Source organism: Urocitellus parryii, chromosome 15 (assembly GCF_045843805.1).
Source record: "Urocitellus parryii isolate mUroPar1 chromosome 15, mUroPar1.hap1, whole genome shotgun sequence".
In the NCBI taxonomy this organism is placed as follows: Eukaryota; Metazoa; Chordata; class Mammalia; order Rodentia; family Sciuridae; genus Urocitellus; species Urocitellus parryii.
The window spans coordinates 43725460-43737647 of record NC_135545.1 but is presented as its reverse complement, the minus strand read 5'-3'; the positions used below and the strand labels follow the sequence as shown (position 1 = coordinate 43737647).

The following is a 12188-nucleotide window of genomic DNA, read 5'->3' as shown; positions in this document are numbered from 1 at the left end:
AAGGGAGGGGATGAAGGTGATGTCCAGGAGAAACTCAATGGTAGGTGTGGAGAGAGGGCACCAGGAAGAAAGCAGCTTCTGAGGGAGAAGAGATGAGGGGAAGCAGGTGGAAAGACACGCCTCACAGGCTCCACTGTGCAGGGAAATTTCTTGCCATGTGTCCTGGGCCCTTGCAGTTCTATGCCTTTTAAAATTCATTTGTGTTTTCATTATCCTATTGTGTTCTTTCCCAAGGACTTCTCCTCCCTCCCTCCCCCCCCCCCCCCCCACACACACAAATTTGAAAGAATTGTTTAAAAACTGGGAAAATTTTAATAATTCAGTCATGTTTAGAAGGGTTTCACTAAGGAATCTTCTCAAATTTGGTAACAAAGTCAGAAAGTCACTCTCTTAAATTAAATTAATCAAAATCAATAAAGAACTGATACTTTTAGCCTCTTGCCAAATAGTTCAAATTAAGAGACATTTTGTAAATAGAAACACAGGGACTAGGATGCTCTGAGAGGCTCTCAAGGTTTTTAGATTAGAGAATTTCTCAGTGTAATCAAAGTGATCAATTAGGGTATATCCTCAGAACTAGAATGCATTTGATGCATATAAATTAGTAAGTTTGATCAATCACTGAGAATATGCATCTGGTTGTCTAAAGTGGGTTTTGTGGACGCTAAAGAAGTCTAAAAAATGGCTGGGGATGTGGCTCAAGTGGTAGCGCACTCGCCTGGCATGCGTGGGGCCCAGGTTCGATCCTCAACACCACATACAAAGATGTTGTGCCCGCCGATAACTGAAAAATAAATATTAAAATTCTCTCTCTCTCTCTCTTTAAAAAAAAAAAAGAAGTCTAAAAAACAAGCATTCTTAGGTGCATCTATCTGGTTGGTCTAAAGGAGATCCTTCCCTGATGTGAAAATTACAATCCTGATCTTCAAGACATTCTTGATTTGGAGAACAGAAACTAATGCCACTTCACTAGCTAAATAGAAATATTCCTTAAATATTCCTAACTACCTGTTCTAATTCTTTGTTTACTAAGCTCACCGTGACCCATAACTGTATGTAAGTTGGCCTCTTGAAAGAGTTGCTTACCAAGAAGGTTCTAAACTAAGATCCTGGTGTGTAATCTGGCCAGAGAAAGAAATATCCTGTTGTTAACTGGCAAATGGGCAAGTTTATACATAGATCCTTTAGTCACTTGAGTTTTCAGAAATTGTATTTTGGTTCCCCTGGGTCTGGATACCCCGGAAGGCAGGGATAAAGTCCTGTGATAAAATTCCACTCCTACCCCTACAGAGCAGAGGACTGATTAAGGAACTCTGCTTTACCTTGTCGAAGTGTGGACAATGGGGAGGGCTTATCTCAAGTGGCCAGGCAGTTTCTCCTTTTTGTCATCTCTTTTAACTTTAATTAAAATGCAGTGGCCAAAATGTATAAATAAATAGAGACCACGGTGCTACATCTGAAATCATTTCAATAAACCTGGCATCAGGCCACCAGTGTGTAACCCACTTGCATTTCACATCACTTCATTGTTTAAACACTCAAGCTTCCAAAGGAGCAGAGGATTGAATGCAGGACACCAGCTCTCTGAGATGCCGTGGCCCCTTCCCCCTGATAATCAGGGCAACTCCTTGCAAACAACAGCAGAGGGAATGAGAGGAAATGGCGCCATTGGACAAACAGGGCTTACTCTTCTTCTCTGGAAGATTCAACCATTCAATCAGCGTATTTTCTTTCTGAGAAGCAAAGCCTGCTCAACTCTACAACTTTCCATCTCAATATCAGAAGACCATATTTAGACCTGTTGTTCCCAGCCAAGATAATTTTATTCCATTTTGCGTGTTTTAGACACTACTTCCTTTCCCTGGCTCCCAAGTCATCTCTTACTCAGATGCTTTTTTAGGAGCAAGACAATTAGCTCTGCATGCTCCTTGTTATCATAAGGAATAATAATCTCACCATTAAAGAATACCAAAATATGTGACCTATGGGTGGCCAACTCCTCCTCAAGGAGCAAGAGAATGGCCATTTAATCAAATTCCATCAGTCATGCTAGCATTATACTTCCATTTGGAGACATCTGTTTTTGAGGGGGGAATACTAGGATCCCAGGGGTGCTTTACCACTAAGCTATGCCCCCAGTACTTTTTTTTTTGTACTGTGCATTAAATCCAGGGTCACTTAACCAGTGAGACACATCTCTAGCCCTTTTATTTTTTAATTGGAGACAGGGTCTTGCTAAGTTGCTGAGGCTGGTTTTGAACTCATGATCTCCTGCCTCAGTCTCCCGAGCTACTGGGATTACAGGCATGTGCCACCACACCTGGCTCCCAGCCCTTTTAATTTTTTGAGACAGGGTCTTGCTAACTTGCTGAGGCTAGCCTTGAATCTGTGATTCTCCTGCCTCAGCCTCCTGAGTCACTGGGATTGTAGGCATGCGCCACCATGCCCAGCTAGGAGACATTATTCTTTAAGTTCTAAAGGACAGTGAAAAATGTGCAGATCAATGAGATTTGTAATATTTTTTTCTTTTAATGGCACATGTTTCAGGCTGGGTGCAAGATGACTAACTAGATGCTTTAGGACAGTTAGCCTGAAGACCCAAGTAATCAGTGTCATCTCAAGGTCAGCCATATTGCTAGTGTCAAACAGGCAGTGAGGCCACCTGCTGGAAAACTTAGGCATTGCTCTGGCTACTAGCTCCTTGCTCCTTCCTGGCCTTGAGTCAGGTCTATGGCAAGACCATGATCTTTTTCTCCAGCTTCTGTGGTGGGAACAAGAAGTTTCTCATGATCTCATCCAGTTCCTCCAGGGCCAGCTGGGCATGGAGCTTGGCCACATCATCAGACTCCAAACACACCACGTGCTTCAACAGGTGGTAGAGATCCTTGAGGACGTCTCTCAGCACCTGTAAGAGACAGATAGGGTCATGACCATCTGTCTACTAGGAGGAAACCCATAGGCTCCCTTAAGAAGATAGTGAATAGCCCTCAGGTTGGAGAAGCAGGGAGGGGTGGCTGTGGCACTTGTCCTGAGATAGGTTTCCCTTGTATTTCTCTTTACCCCTGATGCCTCACTGCATAGCTTTGGGAACTGCTCTTCCTCTTTACTCCAGGACCAAGGATACATCCCAGACCTATTCATTTAGTTCCAAAGCCTGGCAGATATCTCTGGACCACAGATGGGCAAGGCTGCCCACATACAATCACTCTCAAAACAACTGACTACTAGCATGTTCCTCTCAAGTCCCCAGAAAGTCCCTTGCCAACATCCACACAGGTATTTACCTTATGAAATTCAGGAGGCTACTTCTTCAGCAATTATGCCTTTATTGCCCCTACTTTTATAATTTTTCACTGAAGTTCCATTTCCATATTTTCCCCCCATATATGTGTGTGTGTGTGTGTGTGTGTGTATGTATATATATGTACATATATTTCAATTGCCACTCTGTGAAGGGAAACAAGAGGACTGCATGGATGGACCCACACCCATTTTTCACTACCAATGTTTTGATCTCATGGTCTGATATGGAATTTGGGAGGGTTCTAAAAGCACCTGCCCCCAGTACCTACTATTTTCCTACAAAATCTTCTCAGTTTCTCACTTGGGAGTGAGAACTACTGGCAAGAAGCAGGTTTCAAAGAAATAGGGAAACTCAGAGTAAGGGGGATTTAGGGACCATCTGATCAAACTAGGGACAGAAGACAATAGGTCACAAGGAGTCATCTGACTTGCCTGAAGCTATGTGCGGAGTTACTTCTGGTCTGGGGCTTATTGCCTCAAAACCTACTATTTTTTGGGCTAAGAACTATATTAGATACTTTCTATATATTTTCTAATTTTATGCAGGTTAACTCAGGAAAAACCTGGTAGGGGGTTGGGGATGTAGCTCAGTGGTAGGGGTGCTTGCCGAGCATGTGTGAATCTCTGGGTTCAATCCTCAATGCCCCCTTAAATCAAATTAAACAAAAAACTAGTAAAATCAGGTTTCTAATTCCAGAGTCTGTGTTCTTATTTTATATTTTTATTGAAAAGCTAATACAGTACAAAAAACACACATAAAAAATAAAAATAAATAAAAAACCCCACACACCTACACATTAAAAAATCAGGTGTGATGGCACATGCCTATAATCCCAGTGACTCTGGAGGTTGAGGCAGGAGGATGGCAAGTTTGAGGCCAGATTCAGCAACTTAGTGAGACCCTGTCTCTAAATAAAAAAATAATAATTAAAAAAAAATGGCTAGGAATGTAGCTCAGTGGTAAGGTGCCCCTAGGTTCAATCTCTGGTATCAAAATAAATATTAAACAAATATATACATAACTAAATATATATATTTTACAAATTATATATATATATATAAATAAATAAAATTCAAGATTCCTGAGAGTACACAACCTCCTCTCCACCCAATGCTGGGGATCAAACTCAGGGTCTTTTGCATACTAAGCACATGCTCTAGTACTAACCTACACCCTCAGTGTCCCCTTTTGTACCTTTTTAATATTTTTTTATGAGATATTACCTATTAAAAGTGATTAGGTGCTGGCTGTGGTGGCACACTTTTTAAAAATTTTTTGGTACCGGGAATTGAATTCAACCACTCAATCACTGAGCCACATCCCCAGCCCTATTTTGTATTTTATTTAGAGACAGGGTCTCACTGAGTTGCTTGGAGCCTCGAAGTTGCTGAGGCTGGCTTTGAACTCGCAGTCCTCCTGGGCCACTGGGATTACAGGCATGTGCCACCATGCCCAGACTGGCACATTTTTAATGATAGCTACTCGGAAGGGCAGGAGAATTGTAAATTCAAGAACAGCCTCAGCAACTTACCAAGACCCTGACTCAAAATAAAAAAATGAAGATGACTAGGGATGTGACTCAATGGTAAAGTGTTCTAGGTTCAATCTCTAGTACCAAAAAATAAAAATAAGTAAATAAATAGGCATACATTTAAGTGAATTCACTATTAGGTAAAGATTGTTAAGTCCATTTAACAGAATAGAACCTACTCTTAAAAGGCTTACCATCAGGAAAGGCAGGAAAGAGAAGACAATGTGCACACAAATAATTTAAAACTGAACATGGTAAAGGTCCTAAGACAGCAGAGAAAGTGATTAGAGTTCAGAGGAAAGGGAAGGTACATTTTAGGAACAGTTAATGAACTGGAAATGGCAAGTGTAAATGATGAGAAATGAATTTGATGAGTGACAAGCATGGGTCTGGACCCAAGGACCACAGGGCATTTCACATAAGCATACTAAGTGTGTGGCACCACCTCTTGGACTTGCTATAGGAATATACAGCAAGCCTTCCTATCTTTTGAGGACCTTTGTAGTGTGGTTATTGGGGAAGGGGAGGAAAGCAGGTGATAAGGCTACCCAGGACTTGCCTTTGCCATAGCTGGTTTCCCTCTGGCTGCCTGTGTCCAGCTGTGTGGACCTCCTTAATTTCCTTTCCTGAGCAAAGCTCCTTCCTAGGTCAAAGCCCTTGCATATGCTATTACCTACTGGAAGACTTGTGCTTCCTCTTCACCTACAACTCTTCCACCCTCTGCCTAAATTGCCATTGAGTCCTCAGGGATTCCTTCCCTAGCCCTACCTGCTAAGCCCTTCTTAAGCCTTCTTCCTGTGGTTCTGTTTGTAGCCCCCATCACAATCATGTTTTAAGTATTTATTAGGTGATTTTATTTATTTATTTGTGCTGGGGATTAAATATTATATAATTTTAAAACTTTCTCCTTATAAACCATAGGTACTATTGACACCGAGGCCAGATCTTGCCTTTTTCACGCTGGTATAGCCACAGTGCCTCATATCTGCACATGGCAGATGTCATAAAATACTCATGAATGAAGGAAGGCATGTATGCCATTCCTGGCCAGTCTCTGACTTTGTAAAAGCCCAAATTCTAAGAATATCTACTGAACAATGCCAGACAACCAGGGCTGGCTTCATGAGTATGTGACCTGTGAAGTTACACTAGATTCTATGGTAAGGGGCCCCATTTTGCTTGGTTTAATGATATACTGTTGCAATCTTGAAGTTCTTAATAATTTCGTCTTTGAACTTTTGTTTTATAAGTGAAGTTCAATGGACAATGAAGCATGAATGTGAGCAGAGACTGTGCTATTTGCATGTCAGTGCATTTGCCTATAGGTCACTGTGCCCTATAAGCACAGAATTCACTCACATGTGGGACAAGACTCAAGCCTATCTGTTATATTTACAATTAAGCAAATAGAGGCACTGACAGCCTGGAGAGGCCATACTTTCCATTCCAACTAGAACTTGCTTCTAACACAGAAAGACGGCAACAGCTTTCTAAGAACATGGATGACCAAGGAACCCTATCAAACCTTTTTTACTCATTTATTGCCATATTGTAGCCAAACATTTACACCAAAAAAGATGACACAGAGGCTGGGGATAAAGCTCAGTCCGCAGAGTGCTTGCCTTGCATGAATAGAGCCCTGGGTTCAATCCCCAGAACCACCACCAAAAAAAAAAAAAAAAAAAAAAAAAAGAAGAACAGATGGAAGAAGGACACCTAGTTTTTTTTTTTTGTATTGAACGCAGGGATGTTCTACTACTGAGCTAGATCCCCAGCCCTTTTTATTATTTATTTTGAAGACAGGGTCTTACCAAGTTGCTGAAGCTGGCCTGAAACTTGGTATCCTATTCCTCAGCTTCCTGAGTAGCTAGAATCACAGGTGTGTGCCAGTGTGCTGGGATCTTTCATTTCTTGTTATCATTAAAGCAAAGATAGTGTTGGTAGCAGGTGCATGTATCATACAAATTCTGTAATTTTGGTGATTCTGCATACAAGTTAAACGTTCTTATATTTGCATTTAAAATTGGCGTCTCATAAAATAAAGATGAGCAGTAAAACTGATGCTGGTAATTTCATATTTTAGTTTCTCTCTACTTAGAATAACATTAATAGCAAATAATAAGAACATGACAAGTTGAGAGGGAAACTGTGGAAAAAGGAAAAAACTTCATATTTTATTACATTAAAGGAATTTGTTTCTTTTTCTTTTAACATTTGATTTTGCACTGGGCTGCACAGATTATAGTCAGCCCTGCAGACCACTCTTCAATGAATGTTCCTTGTCCAATGTCACCATGTTAAGTGCCTCAGTCCTAGGAGTCAATCTCACAAAGATACTGCCAGATGCTTGCAGAGTAATTATCTCAGACTTTTTCAGAGAGCTGCAGAGACAGAATGGGAGTTAGGTCTCCTGGCCCAAACTAGGACACTTTCCTGCCTGGCCTTTCATAACCTATCTTTGGGGTGAGAAAGTTCTTTCCTCCAGGCAGAGAGTAAAAATGAGATGATTCCAGGAAAGACAATGACTCGCTGCAGCACCCACCTCACCATTACTCACTCATTCGGTAATTATTCAGGGTAGTTATTCAGGGCCTCCCTTGGGCCCAGGTAGTGTGCTGGTGACAGGAAAAAGATGAATAATGCATGCACTGCCCCTCTGGCAGCCACAGTAGGGCAGGGAGACAGGCACACACCACACAGAGTGGTCTCCACTCTGAGAGATGCACATAATTTTGTGGAAGTGAAGGAAGGCATTTCACCTCTGGAGATGGGTGGTGGGGGAGGATCAATGCCCTGTATATGAGAAGGCCTTCATTCTCATATTTATTGGGTGGCGACAGGGAAGATTTGGCAAGCCCCCTCACCTCCAAACCACCTCAAACAAAGGCAGTTTCTAAGTAAAACTAGCTTGAGACACTCTCCTACACTTTCTAATGAATTACAGCTCAACACATCTCACAGAAATTCTAGAGTTTCCACTGTTTATTACATGCTCATCTTTTGTCCCAACCCTAGAGGAATCTTTCACCTGGTGAGAAGCACATTAGAGATTTTTTTGCCCAAGCCTCCTAACATTCAAAGTAAGGTGGCTTTGCCTTGACAAAGCGGAAGTTCCCAAGAATTCTGTTCTTTCTTGGGTGTGGGTAGGAATTTTCCCCTCGGGCTCTGCTGTGTCCTTAAAATAACAATAATACATGTGCAAACACCACTTCATCCATGAGGGGTGCTGAGCTCCTGTCAGCAGGCGCCGGATCTCCTTTTTAGGTAACAGGGTTAAGCAAAGGCTCCTTCTTAATTAATGGGTCTATCTTAGCAACCCACCCTTGTAAGCTTTCCCCAATCCCTGTAAATTTAGGGATCTCACACATCACAGGACTTCCTCTGGACTCCCCAAGGATCAAAGCTTCCTGCCAGCCAGGATTGTCACCAAATCCCATGGATCAGGGGCTGAATACAAGGAAAGTTCAAAGGTAAAGTCATTCACAGGAGCCTCTGAGGTGGGCAGGATATAGGCAGAGGCACCCTCTCATTAACACTTCAACACACCTGCCATTCATTCCCTTCGGTATCAAGCCCAAGGATTCCCCAGGGAAAGGGGGAGAAGGAGGGGTGTTTGAGTGGAGGTGGCTGCCTCTCATCCAGGTAAGAGCTGGTTCAGTTTAGTGTAGCAGGTGGTTGAGAGAAATATTTTCTTCATCTAAGAAATTTCTTTGGCCAGGCTGGGGATGTGGCTCAAGCGGTAGCGCGCTCGCCTGGCACGCGTGCTGCCCGGGTTCGATTCTCAGCACCACATACAAACAAAGATGTTGTGTCCGCCGAGAACTAAAAGATAAATATTAAAAAAAAAATTCTCTCTCTCTCTCTCTCCTCTCTCTTTAAAAAAAAAGAAAAAAAGAAATTTCTTTGGCCAGGGATACCCCCACACCCCCGCCTTTTTTTTTTTTTTTTTTGGTGATGCTGGGAAATCAAATCTTGGGCTTCATGCATGCTAAGCATATGCTCAATCACTAAGTTATAAACCCCTAGCTCCTGGCTAAGGATATCTTAGAGAAGTACTCAGATTCTTTCACTGGAAACTCTTTGGAAGAGGCTGGGGTATCTTATCAACAGAATTTAGAGAATGCAGTGTCATGGGATACATATAGCCCTCTCTCTCCAGGTGCAGGTTCCCTGAAACACACAAAGCTGAAATTTCAGGGAGAAGGGACAGTGTTAGGGTTAGATGTGGCTGAGAAAAGACCAGAATAGGCAGAGCTAATTGAAAAGGAAACAGTGTGAGAAAAAGGAAAAAAAAAGAAAGAAAGAAATAAAAAAAACCTGCCTTTGGCACACAGGTGCACTTTCAATAGAAAAGCAGGAAAACAGTTTTGACTCTTTCAATATGCTGGACCCGGAACATCCTGAAGTGGTTTTTTCTTTGAGTTAAAATCAAAAGAAGAAATAAAAGGCAGAGACCTTTCTTCTTTTTAGTTCTAAAATATATTTATTTGCTTATAGAATCAAATAACCACAATCCAGAATATCTGGAAAATAGAGGAAGAAAAAACATGTCTCTAGTCATGCTATCTCCCTAACATGAGCTCCATTAGTATGGACATTTAATAATGAAGAGATTCATTTATATGAATAAACTATGCCTGGTTTATAAATTTGAGGCCAGCTTCAAAAAAAAAAAATGGTGTGGGGGGGGCTGGGACTGGGGCTACAGCTTGGTGGTAGAGCACCTCCAGGTTCAATCCCTGGTACTGCAAAAAGAAAAAAAGTATATTTCATGGTGGTTTTACTAATGAAACTTAGGTTCATAGAACCGCTATTCTTCTGTCATTGTTAAGTGGGATCAACAAGATACATCAAAAATGATTACAAACACCTCCCTCTCACTCTCTCTTAAAAAAGAGCTTAGAAACTTTCCATATGGAATGGCCTGACAAAAACTTAAAAAAAAAAATGATTACAAACAAGCCACTTACAGAAAGAAGTACTCGTAGAAAGATGTGTTAGCAGAGGCTTTTCCATTTATAATTCCTTTTTTTTTTTTTTTTGGCAGTACTAGGGATTGAACCCAGGGCCTCATGCATCTAGGGAAGCACTCTACCCCAGAGTTCATCTGTAATTTCTTAATATTTGAGGGAGAAATGGGTTCCTAAATACATAAGGATAAAAAGTTAAATGCTAGCATACTAATTGTAGTTAGAAATTCAATTTTTTTTAGAACCCATACATGAGGCAAAAAAGATCAAAAGGAAAGAAAACTAAATTCCACACAATCCCATCAACCACCAATGTGGTTATCCTTGTGGCTAAGAAATAAGTACTGGGTACAAAGAGAAAAGAATAACAGGAAGTTAGACACTGAAATAAAAACTAGGGAGCCAGGCGCAGTGGTGCACACCTGTAAATCTCAGTGACTCCAGAGGCTGAGGCAGTAGGATTGCAGGTTCAAAGCCAGCCTCAGGGGGCTGGGGATGTGGCTCAAGCGGTAGCGCGCTCGCCTGGCATGCGTGCGGCCCGGGTTCGATCCTCAGCACCACGTACCAACAAAGATGTTGTGTCCGCCGAGAACTAAAAAATAAATATTAAAAAAAAATTCTCTCTGTCTCTCTCCTCTCTCACTCTCTCTTTAAAAAAAAAAAAAAAAAAAAAAAAAAAAAAGCCAGCCTCAGCAACTTAAGTGTCCTCCAAGCAACTTAGTGAGACCCTGTCTCAAAATAAAGATATACAAAAGGGCTGGAGATGAGGCTCAGTGGTAAAGTCCCTAGGTTAAATTCCTAGTACCAACAAACAAACAAACATCAGGAGAGGACAGGGGAAGGAGGTGAACTGGAGACTGTCCTGGCAGAGAAAAATTTTCTCTAGATTGGAACCCAGAAGAGGAACAGAACCCAAGATCTGATTTCTTCAGTTTAAAACACATGCTGAAACAAGCCTGGGATGTAATATGAATCTGTCAGGAAGCTACTGACTTTTTTTTTTTTTTTTAAGATAATGGGTCTCAATATGTTGTACAGGCTGGCCCTGAATTCCTGGGGTCAAGTGATCCTTCTGCTTCAGTCTTCCAAATAGCTGGGACCACAGGCATGGGTTGCTGCATCTGGCTTTTGTCCAACTTCTAAGAACTCTCACTTTGACCTCTGTGCCTCCATGTCAAAACCTATGTGACTTTGTGTCTGCGAAAAGTGAAAGTGAATGGATGAGACTAGTTTTGGAGCAAGGAGTACAGGATCAACAATAGAGAACAACTAGGCAAATATGTCCTAAATTGTGTGCAAGAGACTTATGATAAGAATTCTGGGTCACCCAGGGACAGTATCTCAGGGGCTTACGCCATGTGGGGGAGGCAGACATGTAGAGCTGAACCCAGTGGGCTGAAGGCGAACAACCTGTAAAGTGAATCCTGGAGCTTCCAATCCTTAGCTAGGGAATCTTGAGCAAACAGCTTTCTGCCTCAGAACCTTGGGGATCTCACCTGTAAAATGCTACTGCATTTTGAAGGTTGTTATAATAATCGACATCTAAGGATCCAAGCACAAGGACATGGTGGCTGCTAAGTAAGTGGTAGTCTGTCAGTCTCCCCCACAAATACTGAGATCCTGTGAGGCCAGGGCAGTGTCCAACTTGTTATTCTCATATCACTAAAGCCTAGAACAGTGCCTGGTAAATCTTTGAGGAATGAATGAACAAACGAATGAATAATGACAGCTAATCCTTACATAGTACTTAGTATTTGGTATGTGCCAGGTATGGTTCTAAACATTTTATCTATATTAACTCATTTAATCCTCACAATGCAATGAGAGAGATACTATTACTATCTCCAATTTCCTCAGGACCAATTACTAGTAATAGGCGGAGCCAGGATTCAAACCCTGGCAGTGGGTCTCTTTGGCCAGGTCTCCCATGTAGTTGGGACCATTTTATCCAACTTCTAAGAACTCTCATTTTGTCCTTTGTGCCTCTTGTCAAAAACGAGAGCTAGAGTTCTTTTTTTTTTTTCTTTTCAGTGCTGGAGACTGAACCCAAGGCCTCACACATGTAAGGCAAGTGCTCTACCCCAGCCCATTTTATTTTAAGAAAAGTTCTTTCACTAAGTCACCTAGGCTGGCCTTGAACTTGTGATGCTCTTGCCTCAGCCTCCCCTGCAGCTGGGATTACAGGTGTGCACCACCATACCAGGAGAACCAGTGTTCTTCATTAACAACCACGCTATTTTGCATCTCCAAGTGGTTGTGATTTTTACCACTATGAAGTGGGGAACATGAAGCACATATACTGCCTACCTTACAAGTTTGTGATAGGGGCCAACAGAGATAAAAATATATGAGAGTATTTTGCTATCAAAAGTAAAATGATACA

The 12188-nt window shown here is 41.7% G+C and overlaps 1 protein-coding gene across 3 annotated transcripts in view; it reads right to left on the bottom strand.

Annotated features, from left to right (window-relative positions):
- Positions 1–328: 328 nt before the first annotated feature.
- Tango6 (transport and golgi organization 6 homolog) overlaps positions 329–12188 on the bottom strand; it is a 173681-nt gene continuing 161821 nt past the window's right edge. For all 3 annotated transcript variants that reach the window (XM_077793128.1, XM_026404520.2, XM_026404518.2), the window contains one exon: positions 329–2905. In XM_077793128.1, coding sequence (XP_077649254.1) covers positions 2729–2905 — 177 coding nt within the window. In that variant the 3' untranslated portion in view covers positions 329–2728. The remainder of the gene's footprint in view (positions 2906–12188) is intronic.